General features: G+C 46.5%; 1 protein-coding gene across 1 annotated transcript in view; it reads right to left on the bottom strand.

Annotated features, from left to right (window-relative positions):
• ZFP64 (ZFP64 zinc finger protein) overlaps positions 1-8824 on the bottom strand; it is a 32706-nt gene extending 23882 nt beyond the window's left edge. Inside the window, exons 1-3 of the mRNA XM_040437875.1 lie at positions 8680-8824; positions 5941-6174; positions 648-800 (exon numbers count right to left, since the gene is read on the bottom strand). Of these exons, the coding sequence (XP_040293809.1) occupies positions 648-800; positions 5941-6174; positions 8680-8722 (430 nt within the window). The 5' untranslated portion in view covers positions 8723-8824. The remainder of the gene's footprint in view (positions 1-647; positions 801-5940; positions 6175-8679) is intronic.
• Between the last annotated feature and the right edge of the window lie 7982 nt (positions 8825-16806).

The following is a 16806-nucleotide window of genomic DNA, read 5'->3' as shown; positions in this document are numbered from 1 at the left end:
AGGTAACTGCTGCGGCCAGTAAATGGCTTCAGTGATGTCATGGGGTGGGGTCTGCAGAAAGATCCCCAGAAGAAGAACAACCCCTTTAATTTTCCCAGAATTGGATGTTTTGCATCCACTTCCCCCAGACATAATAGGTGATTGCTGGGAGTCACAGGGAGTGGTTTCTCCTTAAAGGGGTGTCTCAGCAAATGGCATTTATCATGCTGAGAAAGTTAATACAAGGCACTTACTAATGTATTGTGATTGTCCACATTGCTTCCTTTACTGACTTAATTCATTTTTCCATCGCATTATACACGGGTTACGACCACCCCGCAATCCAGGAGTGGTGGTCGTGCTTGCTTACTATAGGAAAAAGTGCCAGCCTTTGTGCACTCCTGCAGTCCCGGCCACCAGAGAGACTGGTGCTTTTTTCTATATTGTGAAAGCACGGCCACCACTTCTGGATTGCAGGGTGGTCGTAACCCGTGGAAACAAGCAGTGTATAATGTGAAGGAAAAATGAACCAAGCCAGCAAAGGAGGCAATATGGACAATCACAATACATTAGTAAGGACCTTGTATTAACTTTCTCTACATGATAAATGCTATTTGCTGAAGCGAGACAACCCATTTAAGGGAAGAATATATAACGGCCCTCGTCACCTGGGTAGTGGCAGCTTTGCTTCTTCTGGGATAAGGAAGCAGAGAGTTTCCTGGAGCGACATTTTGTGGCTATAGTGACGCTCTGGGATGCTGGCCCTTCACTCGGCAAAAAGGTTTGATATCCGTGTTCAAACACAAATTCTGGAGCAGAAACTGAAAAATAAAAACAACATAAGGGACTGTTCACATCTGTTGTATAGGTTGTGTTTTTATGTTCCATCAGGGGGGCAGAAAAATAGAATTCAAGGTAGTGTGAGAGGGTGTCAGCCAATAGCAGGTTGCGATGGGGACGAGCCTCCTTAGCATCACAGGTGACGCTAGGGAGGCTCGTCCCCATCGTGGCCTCCTATATTGGCTGCACTCCCCATCGCCTGATGTTTTGATGTGGGCAAAGGGGAGATGCAGCGGCGGCTGTGCAGGGATCTGGAGTGACGCAGGTGCTGGGGAGCAGGTAAGTATAATGTATACGAGGGGCCCGGGCATTGGGGGGGGTTTATTATAGTGGTTGGATAACCCCTTTAACCCCTTAAGGACACAGCCTTTTTACACCTTAGGACCAGGCCATTTTTTGAAAATCTGACCAGAGTCCCTTTAAGTGCTGATAACTTTAAAACGCTTTGACTTATCCAGGCCGTTCTGAGATTGTTTTTTCGTCACATATTGTACTTCATGACACTGGTAAAATGAAGTCAAAAAAATTATTTTTTTTGCACCAAAAAATACCTAATTTAACAAAAAATTTGGAAAAATTTGCAAATTTCAAAGTTTCAGTTTCTCTACTTCTGTAATACATAGTAATACCCCAAAAAATTGTGATGACTTTACATTCCCCATATGTCTACTTCTTGTTAGAATTGATTTGGGAATGATATTTTATTTTTTGGGGATGTTATAAGGCTTAGAAGTTTAGAAGCAAATCTTGAAATTTTTCAGAAATTTACAAAAACTCAATTTTTAGGGACCAGTTCAGGTCTCAAGTCACTTTGCGAGGCTTACATTATAGAAACCACCCAAAAATGACCCCATCTAAGAAACTACACCCCTCAAGGTATTCAAAACTGATTTTGCATACGTTGTTAACCCTTTAGGTGTTGCACAAGAGTTATTGGCAAATGGGGAGGAAATTTGAGAATTTCATTTTTTTGTCTAATTTTTCATTTTAACCCATTTTTTCCACTAACAAATCAAGGGTTAACAGCCAAACAAGACTGTATCTTTATTGCCCTGACTCTGCCGTTTACAGAAACACCCAATATGTGGCCGTAAACTACTGTACGGCCACACAGCGGGGCGTAGAGTGAAAGGTGCGCCGTATGGTTTTTGGAGGGCTGATTTTTATGGACTGGTTTATTTACACCATGTCCCATTTGAAGCCCCCTGATGCACCCCTAGAGGAGAAACTCCCTAAAAGTGACCCCATCTAAGAAACTACACCCCTCAAGCTATTCAAAACTGATTTTACATACATCGTTAACCCTTTAGGTGTTGCACAGGAGTTATTGGCAAATGGCGATGAAATTTGAGAATTTCATTTTTTTGCCTAATTTTCCATTTTAACCCATTTTTTCCACTAACAAAGCAAGGGTTAACAGCCAAACAAGACTGTATCTTTATTGCCCTGACTCTGCTGTTTACAGAAACACCCCATATGTGGCCGTAAACTACTGTACGGCCACACAGCGGGGCGTAGAGTGAAAGGTGCGCCGTTTGGTTTTTGGAGGGCTGATTTTGCTGGACTTTTTTTTGGCACCATGTCCCATTTGAAGCCCCCCTGATGCACCCCTGGAGTAGAAACTCCATAAAAGTGACCCCATCTAAGAAACTACACCCCTCAAGGTATTCAAAACTGATTTTACAAACTTTGTTAACCCTTTAGGTGTTGCACAAGATTTAATGGAAAATAGAGATACAATTTCAAAATTTCACTTTTTTGGCAGATTTTCCATTTTAATATTTTTTTTCCAGTTACAAAGCAAGGGTTAACAGCCAAACAAAACTCATTATTTATGGCCCTGATTCTGTAGTTTACAGAAACACCCCATATGTGGTCGTAAACTGCTGTACGGGCACACGGCAGGGCGCAGAAGGAAAGGAACGCCATACGGTTTTTGGAAGGCAGATTTTGCTGGACAGTTTTTTTTTACACCATGTCCCATTTGAAGCCCCCCTGATGCACCCCTAGAGTAGAAACTCCAAAAAAGTGACCCCATTTTAGAAACTACGGGATAGGGTGGCAGTTTTGTTGGTACTAGTTTAGGGTACATATGATTTTTGGTTGCTCTATATTACACTTTTTGTGCGGCAAGGTAACAAGAAATAGATTTTTTGGCACGTTTTTATTTTTTGTTATTGACAACATTCATCTGACAGGTTAGATCATGTGGTAATTTTATAGAGCAGGTTGTCACGGACGCGGCGATACCTAATATGTATACTATTTTTTTTATTTATGTAAGTTTTACACAATGATTTCATTTTTAAAACAAAAAAAATGTTTTAGTGTCTCCATAGTCTAAGAGCCATAGTTTTTTCAGTTTTTGGGCGATTATCTTAAGTAGGGTCTCATTTTTTGCGGGATGAAATGACGGTTTGATTGGCATCTATTTTGGGGTGCATATGACTTTTTGATTGCTTGCTATTACACTTTTTGTGACGTAAGATGACAAAAAATGGCTTTTTTTACACCGTTTTTATTTTAATTTTTTTACGGTGGTCATCTGAGGGGTTAGATCATGTGATATTTTTATAGAGCCGGTCGATACGGACGCGGCGATACCTAATATGTATACTTTTTTTTTATTTATGTAAGTTTTACACAATGATTTCATTTTTGAAACAAAAAAAATCATGTTTTAGTGTTTCCATAGTCTAAGAGCCATAGTTTTTTCAGTTTTTGGGCGATTATCTTGGGTAGGGTATGATTTTTGCGGGATGAGATGACGGTTTGATTGGTACTATTTTGGCGTACATGCGACTTTTTTGATCACTTTTATTACCTTTTTTGGGAAGTAAGGTGGGCAAAATTTCAATTTCATCCTAGTTTTTTATTTTTTATTTTTATGGCGTTCACCGTTCGGGTAAAGTAACATAACCGTTTTATAGATCAGGTCGTTACGGACGCGGCGATACCAAACATGTGTAGGGAATTTTATTTTTTTCATTTTTAATCAGTGATAAATGTGTTTTTTGATTTTTACTTTTTTTTCACTTTTTTTACCTTTTTTTTGACCCAGACCCACTTGGTTCTTGAAGATCCAGTGGGTCTGATGTCTGTATAATACAGTACAGTACAATATATATTGTTCTGTACTGTATTTTACTTACACTGAACAGATCTATGCTTTTAGCACAGATCTGTTCAGCACCATGGACAGCAGGACGCCTGAGAGGCGTCCTGTTGCCATGGGAACCTTCCCCGTCTGCTCAGAACTGCGCAGACGGGGAAGGGTAAGCACAGGGCTGAGGGGGGCTCTCTGGGGGCTCTCTCCCTCTCCCATCGGGGGGCTGCAAAGGCACAGCAGCCCCCCGATGGGAGAGGGAGGGAGCTCCCTGCGCTGTTAACCTTTTCCATACAGCGGTCCGTACGGACCGCTGTATGGAAAGGGTTAAACGGCTGACATCGCATCGCAGATGTCAGCCGTTTATACCAGGGTGCCAGCAATGTGCTGGCACCCTGGTATCCCCACTAGAAACCAACGATTATACAAGGGGAGGCGGGCGGGGGATCGCGATCCCGCCTGCCGCACCGCCCGCCTCCCGCACCGCCCACACTGCCCGCAACCCTCCCCCTGCACCTCCCACCGGGCTAAAATCACTCGGGGGGTGCAGGGGGAGGGATACAGATCTATTTTAGGAATACTAAAGTTTCTGATCCCCGCGGTCAGGGACCGCAGGGATCAGAAACTGCAGAAATCGCAGCAAACCGCAGGTCTGAATTGACCTGCGGTTTGCCGCGATCGCCGACATGGGGGGGTCACGGGACCCCCCCGCGCATTTAGCCTAGGTGCCTGCTCGATGATTTGAGCAGGCACCGGGTTCCGATCACTGCCGGCCGGGCGGCAGTGATCGGAACAACACATGACGTACCGGTACGTCATGTGTCCTTAAGTACCAGGACATCATGACGTACCGGTACGTCATGTGTCCTTAAGAGGTTAAAGGGGTATTCCCATCTGGAACATTTCTGGCATATTGATTGGATGTGCCATAAATATCCAGCAGGTGCGTGGTCCCACCTCTGGGACCTGCTCCTATCTAAAGAATGGGGCCACAAAGTGAACAGAGAGCACCCCATTTACTTCAGGGCCTTATTCTTGACAGTGCAGCAGATCCCAGAGGTGGGACGGGACCCGCACCAATCAAACATCTATGGCACATCCTATCAATACACTATGAGTGTCCCAGATGGGAATACCCCTTTAAAGTGGTTGCCCTGGTAAAAAATATTGTTAAAACGGGTCAGCATGTTGGAAATATATATATATATAATGAACGGCATACTCACCTCACCGATCCCCCACCACTGCCGTTCCAAAACTGCCCGGTCCTCCGTCATTCTCTACTTCCTCCTGCATCACTGATGTCACCAAAACAGGGACTGCTGCGGCCAGTCACAGCAGTAGTCCACCACGGCCAGTAGCTGGCTGCAGCCATCACATGTCCCTGTCAGGATGGCACTGCTGCAGCAGGATTGGGAGCAGAGGGGGATCGGTCAGGTGAATACGCCTTTTTTATATATATTTCCAACATACTGACCCATTTTAACGATATTTTCTTTTTCCATGGACAAACCCTTTAAATCACTGATTAATGCAAAGTCTTTACATTTCTAATATATTACGTTTAGGCTCTCCACCATTTCCAAGATCTCTGCTTGCCATCAGTGAATGGGACCATTGCTGTTTACTTCCAGAAGCTGAAATCTGCACTGTAGACAATCCTCTGTACACTGACGATATCAGCAGCATGAATCTCTTTCCTGTTCAGCTGTTGTAGAACCACAACCACCAGCATGCTCCGTTCACCTCTATGGGAGTTCCCAGGATAGCCAAGCAGGTGTTCATGATGGGAGTTGTAGTTCCACAACGGCTGGAGTTTGCTGACCCTTGGTCTACACTAATACATTGCTATGACACCAGCACCTGAGTGAGTAGGACGAGGTCAAGAAGGATGACCAAGATTCAGTGACAGCAAGCAGAGATACTGAAACACAAAGTAGATGAAACTACAGAGATTTAATATAGCAGAAATGATCTACATCTCGTTTTCCTCCCTCATGTCTTCTTCAGCTTACCAGTGATAGTCTGTGTCTCCGAGGTGATGGTCCGCGCTGCTGTCTGAGACGGGGTCACCGTTTCTGCCGATACAAACTGGACGGCGTTCGCTCCGCCCGTGGTGGCGCTGGTAAGGTGGCAGCCAGTCTGCTTGTGTGCCACAAAAGCATCCAGATTATTGAACTGGGCCTTGCAGAGGCCACAGATGTGTATGTCTGCAGTGAGCTCCACCAGCACTGTGGCCCCTCCTGAAACTAGACACGATAGAAAGGCAATTACCACATCTACTACGCGGACATCAGCGGACTTGTACATGTTGGGGCTCATTCACACATTCGTGTCTGTCCTGTGGATGCAGGTACACTGACTCTGCTGCATCTGCAAACATCCCTTTTCAGGACGTGTCTCTGTGTTTTTTTTGCTGATTGATCCGTTTTTGTGGCACCCACAAAAAAATGGCAAGTTTAAAAAAAAAAAAAAAAACATTTTACACATCTTTCTAGGCATCGGATCAGCGATAAACGGACAGAACGCGGCTGGTCCACAGGCTTCTATGGGCCATGTCATCATTGTGTTTCCACTGATCCATGGTAAAATCAATGAATGCCTGAGCTGTCTGATGTGCATAAGCACTCAAAGGGGTTTTTCTTAAAGGGGTTGTTCAGCCTTTACTAAGTGATGGCCTATCCTCAGGATAAGCCATCACTAGCTGATCGGTAGGGGTTCCAACACCGTACACCCACACTGATCAACTGTTTCGGTGTAGCTCCCATTGACTTCAATGGCAGCAGCGCTGTAGTAACGCGTTCCCTCCACGACAGAGCCGGCTGTGTTGTGTAGCTCTGGCAATGGTGCATCACCCAAATAGCTGATCTGCAGGGTGTCAGACCCCCGACAAGCAGCTAGTGATGGCGCTCCTGAGAATAGGCCATCATTTAGTAAAGGCTGGACGACCCCTTTAAAGGGGTTTTCTGAAAGTAGAATATTGATGACCTACCCCCAGGACAGGTCATCAATATCCGATTGGTGGGTATCCGACTCCCGCACCCCCACAATCAGGTGTTTGAAGAGGCTACGGTGCTCCAATGAGCGCCGTGGCCTCTTCCTAGGTCTGTGACATTGGCCACATGGCGCATGTGCAGCTCAGACCCATTCAAATGACTGCAATACCAAGAACAGCCATTATACAATGTGTGGCACTGTGCTTGATATGCTGTGAGGAGGCTGCGGCCTATTCAGGCAGCTGATCAGTGTTGGTGCCAGGAGTCAGACCCCTATCTATCAGATATCCTGGGGATACGTCATCAATATTCTACTCCTGAAAAGTCCTTTTAAAATAAGCCATCAATTACAGATCCGTGGGGGTCCGACACCCACCGATCAGCTTGATATTATACCAAGTGTAGCGTTGTATAGTGGCCGTGGTCGGTACTGCAGCTCAGTCTCATTCACTTAATTGCACTTAGAGCACGTGACCGATGGACGTGATGTCACTGGCTGAGGAAGGGGCCGCAGAGTGCAGACTCTTTGAACAGCTAATCGGGGTGCTGGGAATCGGACCCCCATCAATCAGATATAGGTGACCTATCCTGAGGAAAAAACTCCTTTGGTATTCCGTTTACATTAAATTATCCCCTATCCACAGGGTATGGAATAACTATTAGATCAGTGAGGGTCCTACCGCTGGGCCCCCCACTGATCACAAGAACAGGGGCCCTGTACCCCCTGCAATGAACACCCCCCTGTCATTTAACCTCTCAGGTGCCACGATCAACGCTGAGTGTGGTACCTGTGAGTGAAGGCAGAGGGATGCGTCTCCCTCTGCCTTCCGATCAGCAGAGCCCCCCGCAGTGAAATTGCGGGGCTCCGATTGGTTGCCATGGCCGCCTGGACGCTGCTAAAGCGATCCAAGCCTGCCATGGCGTTCTCCATACTGAGCTATGTATGAGGAGAATAGGAGAGGGGGTCAAAAGATCCCATGTACTAGGCCACTAAGGGGTCTAATAAGAACATATTAGGTATCGCTGCATCCAAAAATTATTCAAATATATATTTTTTTAAATCCTGTACTGTGAACGCCAGAATGGAAAAAAAAAAGAAAAACGCACGATTCGCCATTTCTTTGTCATCTTGTCCCTCCAAAAAAATTAAATAACAGTGATCAAAAAGACATACATACCACAAAAATGGTACCAATAAAAATATAGAGCCCTTATACAGCTCGTTAGACCGAAGTCTAAAAAGTCAATTTTTTTTTAAGTAGCAGCCGCATTTGTATGGAGCCGCAGGGACATCATTTTTAGCGCACAGTGAACGCTGTGATGTCAGAACCCCCAAAACCTTGTCGGAATTCTGTTTTGTTTTTCCATTTTGCCACACAAAGAATTTTTTTCCGTTTTCCAATAAATCCAAAATGAAAAAATGAAAATAGGCCTTGACGCCAAGGGGTTAAGGTCACCCCTTTTGGAGTAGGTTTCTTTTCATCTCTGGCCTCAAATGTTAAAAACCTAATCATGACGTAACTGATGACGTAGAAAAAAAAAAGCATGAGTCAACATCAGCGCCAGTATGAGTTCACACACTGCGGCTGTCTGCCAGCACGGGCGGGCCCCGAGAGAAGAGACTGGTGCACTCTGGGAGCCGCGCTGTCACTCTGCAGCCGTTCAGGGATCATCGTTATAAGCGCAGGCACGTTCCGGGGTTACTCACTCTGAGCCCAGGGCGGCGCCCCGGAACCTGCACGCTCTCCCAATACTCACACTGCACGGCGGGAAATCCCTCGGCGGCTGCGCTGGGGTTCATGGCCGCCCCCGGGACCCCCTGCTGCGGAGCCCAGGATATTACAGGGGGGGTTTCGGGGGCCTGTGAGGCTACTGAGAGTGGTTATTAATGGTAGATGCTAGATCCTAGTAGGATAAAGGACCTTAGATGATGTCATGGTCATGTGATCGGTCACATGGGGTGGGAGGAGTCGAGGGTGTTTTGCTGCTGCATGTGTATGTGGGATAAGTCTGTACCATATAGAGCAGGGGCAGGCAGTGTGAAACTACAACTCCCAGCATGCATGCTTGCTGGGAATTGTAGTTTCACAATAGAGAAAACAGATGCAGACTAGGCAGATAGAGCTGTGTGTGTGATGCATAGTAGGACAGCAGAGCTGTGTGCGTGTGTGATGCATAGTAGGACAGCAGAGCAGTGTGCGTGTGTGATGCATAGTAGGACAGCAGAGCAGTGTGCGTGTGTGATGCATAGTAGGACAGCAGAGCAGTGTGCGTGTGTGATGCATAGTAGGACAGCAGAGCTGTGTGTGTGCGTGTGTGATGCATAGTAGGATAGCAGAGCTGTTTGCGTGTGTGATGCATAGTAGGACAGCAGAGCTGTGTGTAATGCATAGTAGGACAGTAGTACTGTGTGCAGCAGAGCTGTGTGTTTGTTGATCGCAGGGGGGTCCCAGCAGTCAGACCCCCCCCCCCCCCACAATCCGTTATTTATCGGCACAACTTTGTGTGTTATGGATGTGAGGATACCATTTATCTTTAGTTTTTTCTTATTCTTTCTTCCCCCTGAAAATAATGGACAAAAGCTGGGAAAACAAGATTTAAATTTTTTATTTTTTTACTTCGAATTAGGGTTGCATCGGGTATAGAATTATCAATACCCAAGCGAGACTTTTGTACCCGGATCGATATGATACTAGGCTGCTGCAGCGCGTGACATGTTCTCTTCACCAGCAGTGGAGGAGAAGGGAGTCTCTCCCAACTGTGCCGCTGCCACCAATGAGAATAGAAAGGGGGAGGGCCACCAATGATTATAATTTATAATACTGAGGTTGGGGGGGGAGTGCACTGCGCCACCAATGAAGATAACTAACCCATTAATTCAAATATAGGCGGCGGGTACCGACGGTGTCACATACCCGGCACCCGACCTCTATGTCAAGGCCTTGCGATCTGCGGCAAATAACCCCTCAGGTGCGGCACCAGATGGCAGCTCCTTGCCATAGAGGTCGGGTGCCGGGTATGTGATTCTGCTGCCGACACCTGCCGCCTATATTTGTAATAAAGGTTAGTCATCTTCATTGGTGCTGCAGTGCGCCTCCCCCAACCCCAGTATTATAAATTCTAATCATTGGCAGCGCAGTGCGCCCCCCCCCCAACCCCCCAGTATTATAGTCATTGGTGGCAGTGGCATCTTTCATGATGTCATGGCTGGCGGAAGGGATCCTCTGTGGGGAAAAAAGATTGTCATGTTCCATCTGAAGGGCTGCACTGCTGTATGCTTCCCTTACTTATTCATGTGCCCCCACATACCTACTGAGGCTGTCCAGACGAGAAAGCTGGCCTCCGCGGCAGGGGAGCAGGAGCTCATGAATAAGCCGGACTCTCCTGCAGCACCGGACTGTTTTCTAGCATGCACTGGCGGCATTATACAGTAAGGTATGTGACTGTGTCTGGCACTACTTTATACTGCCCTCAGTGACGACCAGTTCCCTTTAAGACAACACATCAGTGCTTTTACGTTAGCATGCGGTGCCCTGCGGCACACTGACCCCCTGCACACAGGCGTTTTGTTTGCCCTGAGGATTCATGGCCAGGCTGAGGGGGTGGTTGGTCAGGCACAGCACGTGGTGCCGCAGAATAAAAGCCGCTAGTATTGGGATTGTTTGCTCATTGTAGTTGTGGGGGATTCAGTCAGCACAACCCTATATGCAGGTGCACATCGTTATGGCGAAATACATATACAAAGAAAAAGACACAAATGCAATAGCACTCTGCAACCAGCACTCCGCCCTGCCTCCATGCTGGATGTTGAATGAGGCATTGGTGTACATTTTGGCCAAAGCGTAATAAGCCACTCACCACGCCAAGGTTGCCTCTATGAGTGGTCCCCAACACTAGTTCCTACCTGTTTATGGGCCATGACAGCCACACAAAGTCCAGGGAGCGCAGGTACAGCATGAACGCCAGACACACTCTGCTTTTAACCCCGTCCGGCGCCGTTACAGCTTTCATCGGATCCAGGGATTCAAGTACCAACATGCATGCTGAGCCCACTATATACTTCTCCTGGAGCCATTTGTACTTCTACAGGGCCTACCAGTAGCCATTTGGCTCCAGGAAAAGTATATAGTGGGCTCAGCATGCATGTTGGTACTTGCATCCCTGGATCCGATGAAAGCTGTAATGGCACCGGACGGGGTTAAAAGCAGAGTGTGCTTGGCGTGCATGCTGCACCTGCATTCCCTGGACTTTGTGTGGCTGTCATGGCCCATAAACAGGTAGGAACTAGTGTTGGGGACCACTCATAGAGGCGACCTTGACGTGGTGAGTGGCTTATTACGCTTTGGCCAAAATGTACACCAATGCCTCATTCAACATCCAGCATGGAGGCAGGGCGGAGTGCTGGTTGCAGAGTGCTATTGCATTTGTGTTCTTTTCATTGTAGTTGTAGTTTATAACATCCATTACGTTTTTGCTTTACATTTTTAAAACCCTTTTAATGTTTTAGATGCTATTTACCGGCAATTATCTTATGCATTTGTAAACCAATCTGTAGTGTAAAAAATGTGTTTTTTATATACATGAAGCATAACAAGTTCTGAGAGGGGGAGGCTCTAAAAGCTTTACAGAATAGAAGCTTTATAGTATTGTCATATATGAGTAATGGGGGGGGGGGGGGAGAGTGAGAAACTCATATCTTACTTGTGCACGGCCCCGGCGCCAGTGCTGCTCATGAGATGGTTTGGTACATAAAACTAATTTTTTTGGAATGAGAAGATCTGCAACTTTTTAACAGACTTTTTGGCCCATTTCCTGCAGCATGTTCATGTCTGCTGCCTCCTGTCCTGTTCTAATCTAGATTTTCTTTCACGAAGCTGGACACCTACTTTAGGCCACATTCACTCTCAAAATGGCCATGAAGAATGGACACACTGTCAGCTTTTCATGACCATTTTTGCATCCATTTTTAACAGTTGTTAAAAACGGCCATTAGAAGTGAATCGTTTTCACAGTTTTTTTATTTACCATATTTTTCACCCTATAAGGCTACTTTCACACTTGCGTTCAGAGAGGATCCGTCTGGTGTCTGCACAGACGGATCCTCTCCTTTAATGCAGACGTTTGGATACGTTCAGAACGGATCCGTCTGCATTATAGCTTAGAAAAAGTTCTAAGTGTGAAAGTACAGTCGTGGCCAAAAGTTTTGAGAATGACACAAATATTAGTTTTCACAAAATTTGCTGCTAAACTGCTTTTAGATCTTTGTTTCAGTTGTTTCTGTGATGTAGTGAAATATAATTACACGCACTTCATACGTTTCAAAGGCTTTTATCGACAATTACATGACATTTATGCAAAGAGTCAGTATTTGCAGTGTTGGCCCTTCTTTTTTAGGACCTCTGCAATTCGACTGGGCATGCTCTCAATCAACTTCTGGGCCAATTCCTGACTGATAGCAACCCATTCTTTCATAATCACTTCTTGGAGTTTGTCAGAATTAGTGGGTTTTTGTTTGCCCACCCGCCTCTTGAGGATTGACCACAAGTTCTCAATGGGATTAAGATCTGGGGAGTTTCCAGGCCATGGACCCAAAATGTCAACGTTTTGGTCCCCAAGCCACTTAGTTATCACTTTTGCCTTATGGCACGGTGCTCCATCGTGCTGGAAAATGCATTGTTCTTCACCAAACTGTTGTTGGATTGTTGGAAGAAGTTGCTGTTGGAGGGTGTTTTGGTACCATTCTTTATTCATGGCTGTGTTTTTGGGCAAAATTGTGATTGAGCCCACTCCCTTGGATGAGAAGCAACCCCACACATGAATGGTCTCAGGATGCTTTACTGTTGGCATGACACAGGACTGATGGTAGCGCTCACCTTTTCTTCTCCGGACAAGCCTTTTTCCAGATGCCCCAAACAATCGGAAAGAGGCTTCATCGGAGAATATGACTTTGACCCAGTCCTCAGCAGTCCATTCACCATACTTTCTGCAGAAGATCAATCTGTCCCTGATGTTTTTTTTTGGAGAGAAGTGGCTTCTTTACTGCCCTTCGTGACACCAGGCCATCTTCCAAAAGTTTTCGCCTCACTGTGCGTGCAGATGCGCTCACGCCTGCCTGCTGCCATTCCTGAGCAAGCTCTGCACTGGTGGCACTCCGATCCCGCAGCTGAATCCTCTTTAGGAGACGATCCTGGCGCTTGCTGGACTTTCTTGGACGCCCTGAAGCCTTCTTAACAAGAATTGAACCTCTTTCCTTGAAGTTCTTGATGATCCTATAAATTGTTGATTGAGGTGCAATCTTAGTAGCCACAATATCCTTGCCTGTGAAGCCATTTTTATGCAACGCAATGATGACTGCACGCGTTTCTTTGCAGGTCACCATGGTTAACAATGGAAGAACAATGATTTCAAGCATCACCCTCCTTTTAACATGTCAAGTCTGCCATTTTAACCCAATCAGCCTGACATAATGATCTCCAGCCTTGTGCTTGTCAACATTCTCACCTGAGTTAACAAGACGATTACTTAAATGATCTCAGCAGGTCCTTTAATGACAGCAATGAAATGCAGTGGAAAGTTTTTTTTGGGATTAAGTTAATTTTCATGGCAAAGAAGGACTATGCAATTCATCTGATCACTCTTCATAACATTCTGGAGTATATGCAAATTGCTATTATAAAAACTTAAGCAGCAACTTTTTCAATTTCCAATATTTATGTAATTCTCAAAACTTTTGGCCACGACTGTAGTTCAGACGGATCCGTCCAGACTTTACATTTAAATTCAATGGGGATGGATCCGTTTGAAAATAGAGCCATATTGTGTCTCTTGTGTCTTCAAACGGATCCGTCCCCATTGACCTACATTGTAAGTCTGGACGGATCCGTTTGCCTCCGCACGGCCAGGCGGACACCCGAACGGGTGTCCGCTTGCTGAGCGGAGGCTGAACGCTGCCAGACTGATGCATTCTGAGCGGATCCGCATCCACTCAGAATGCATTAGGGCAGTACGGATGCGTTCGGGGCCGCTTGTGAGCCCCTTCAAATGGAGCTCACAAGCGAAGCCCCGAACGCTAATGTGAAAGTAGCCTTAGACGCACCGGCCCATAAGACTAATCTAGGTTTTAGAGGAGGACAATAAGAAAAAATATTTTTCATTAGACCTCAGATCAGACCCCCAATGTTAATAAGACTCTCAATCAGACCTCAGATAAGAGCCCAAGTATAAATAAGACCCCCAATTCAGAACTCACATCAGACCCCCATGCCTCAGATCACTTAAATAAAAATAATCAACTAACCTCTCCTGCAGCGCTCTCTCTCTTCTTCTTCCTGCTGCGGTTGTGCTGTGACCAGACTAGGGTGGCCACTGGCTTCACCCCAGAAACCTGGACCTCATCGGCCACACCCCCAAACTTCTAAACCACGCCCCCGCTCTCGCTCGTCCTCTGTTAATCCACACCCGCTCCATTATGCCACGCATCATCGCCGGCAAAAAAAAAAGGTGGGGGAAGAACGTTCAGACCGGAAGGTGAGCTGGGGGCAGCCCGGGGTGCTTCTCTCCCCCTCAGTCAGCCACAGAGAGCCATGTCAGTGACTGACTGGGGGTGAGAGAAGCCTCAGTCAGTTTGTGCTGGCAGTTCACGCTCAGACAGCGCAATGCTACTGTCTGAGCATGAGCTACTGAAAAGGAGGACATCCCTGCGTCCATCCAGGCCCTGCAATAGACGGAGAACAGGGAGTCTGAAAACCGGACTGTCCGGTCTAAAACTGGACATCTTGCCACCCTAAACCCCGACGAGCACAGCATAAGGTCACAGAGTGCCCTCACACTGTGTGCATCCACAGCACATCCAACAGCAGAGGACCAGGAAGCGGTAAGTGCTGCATTCACCGCTTCCCGGTCCTCCGGTACTAATGAGCGCTTCCATAAAGCCTCATTCACACGTCCATGTCCGTGCTCAAATCCGTGAGCAGGTGGTCAGTGATGCATCCATGAAGCTGTCCGTAAAGGATCTGTGTTGGGTCGGTGTGTCCGTTTTTTGCTGTCCATGTGTCATCCATGTTTCACTGACACTGAACAACTGAAAAATTATTTTCAAAGCATTAATGATCCGTGAAACACGGATGGTATCCGTGTTGCATCTGTGGTTTTCACAGACCCATAGACTATAATGGATGTGATGGATCCGTGAACACGGACAAAATAGAGCATGCATCCGTGTTAAAATCACTGATCCACGGACCACGCTAAAACACTGATGTCTGAATACACACATTAAAATGAATAGGGATGTGTGCTGTCCGTGGAGAACACGTACAGTACACGTCCATGAAACACTGATGGGTGAATGAGGCTTAATGGAAGCGTTCATTAGTATACGCCTCATAAGACACAGTGATATTTTTTTGGGGAAAAAAGTCTGTCTTATAGGGAAAAAAATATGGTAAATCTATAACACCCCAGAGTTGTGTTGCTACACGCCCCTACCCTGCTACTATCTTCTAAGAGCCTTTATACTGTCATCAGATGTGATTTTGCTTATGTCCCCCAGAAATGTGCATATAAAATGTAATGGTTCATGTAATTATTCTGGTTACCAGCGGGTGGCAGCATCATTGGCAGAGATAGTCTTAATGTTATGGCACTTCAGAGTGGAACATTCCTATTCTATTCTTCCCCCCTTCTGGAGAGAGGTGGGCTAGTCCCTCTTCCTGCAGCAAGGGAGGGAAAAAACTGTTAGAGCCAGATATAGTTACCACCTGGCTCCCAAGTTACTCAGGAGAACTCCATTCACTCAGGGAATTCTGTGATAAAATGCTAGCCACATTTAAGCTATATCCAGTATCACAGGATCAGAAAGTGGAAATCCTAATTGGCCAGTTACAGGGAGCTGTGCTCCAGGAGCTCAAGTCCTGGCCTCGGTCAGAGTGGAAAACCGCTGAGTAGATCCTAGACTGACTCAGTACCACCTTTGAGACTAGGACCGCCTCTAAGCTTAAAATGCGCTTCTTTGGAAAGCGGCAACAGTCAAAGGAGACCTTGAGAGACTTTGCTGTGTCTCTGCAGGAAGCACTGCGGGCTGTTATCCACATTGATCCCCATGAAGCTTAGGGACAAGATCAAACCCTCAGGGAACAGTTTATTGAAGGTGTCCTTGACGAATCCCTCAAACGTCAGCTGAAGATGCTGTCAGCTCAGCACCCAGATACCCCTTTCTTGAATTTTAAGGAACTTGCTATTGGCATCCTAGGGTAGTGATGGACAAACTGCACCTCTCCAGCTGTTGTAAAACTACAAATCCCATCATGGCTTGCTGTAGGCTGATAGCTGTAGACAGTCTGGGCATACTGGGAGTTGTAGTTTTACAACAGCTGGAGAGCTGCAGTTTGCCCATCCCTGTCTTAGGGGAAAGTCACCAATCTGAACCCCCTGAAAACAAGAGGACAGGGCCCGCACTACGGCCTGCTACTCACAGCCAAATAGCTGAGCATGGAGCTCAGGCACCAGTTCCAGATGCCGTTGCGGCTCTGATGGCTCAAGTCTCCCTCTTAGCTGAGAATATGGAGAGGATGAGGGAACAGCTAGAGCGACTGGAACAGCAGCCCAAGGTGGAGAAAGGGACTTCTGCAACCAGAGACCGCCCTACACCCGGTCCACGAGAACATCAGCGCCAGCCGACCGGTCGGTTGCCAGACCCCGTTTAACAAGTAAACAACACCATCAAGTCTTCAGCAAACATTCTCTGGACTATGGTCAGACTAGCTTAATACAGCACACCAATCCAACCGACACTCATCCTCCAATTAAAGAGAGATACAGACCAGTGCCTCCTTCCATGTACCAGCAGGTGAAGAAGATGGTTCAGGATATTAAGACAGCTACCAT

Source organism: Bufo bufo, chromosome 6 (genome assembly GCF_905171765.1).
Source record: "Bufo bufo chromosome 6, aBufBuf1.1, whole genome shotgun sequence".
NCBI lineage: Eukaryota > Metazoa > Chordata > Amphibia > Anura > Bufonidae > Bufo > Bufo bufo.
This window is presented reverse-complemented; position numbering and strand designations above follow the sequence as displayed.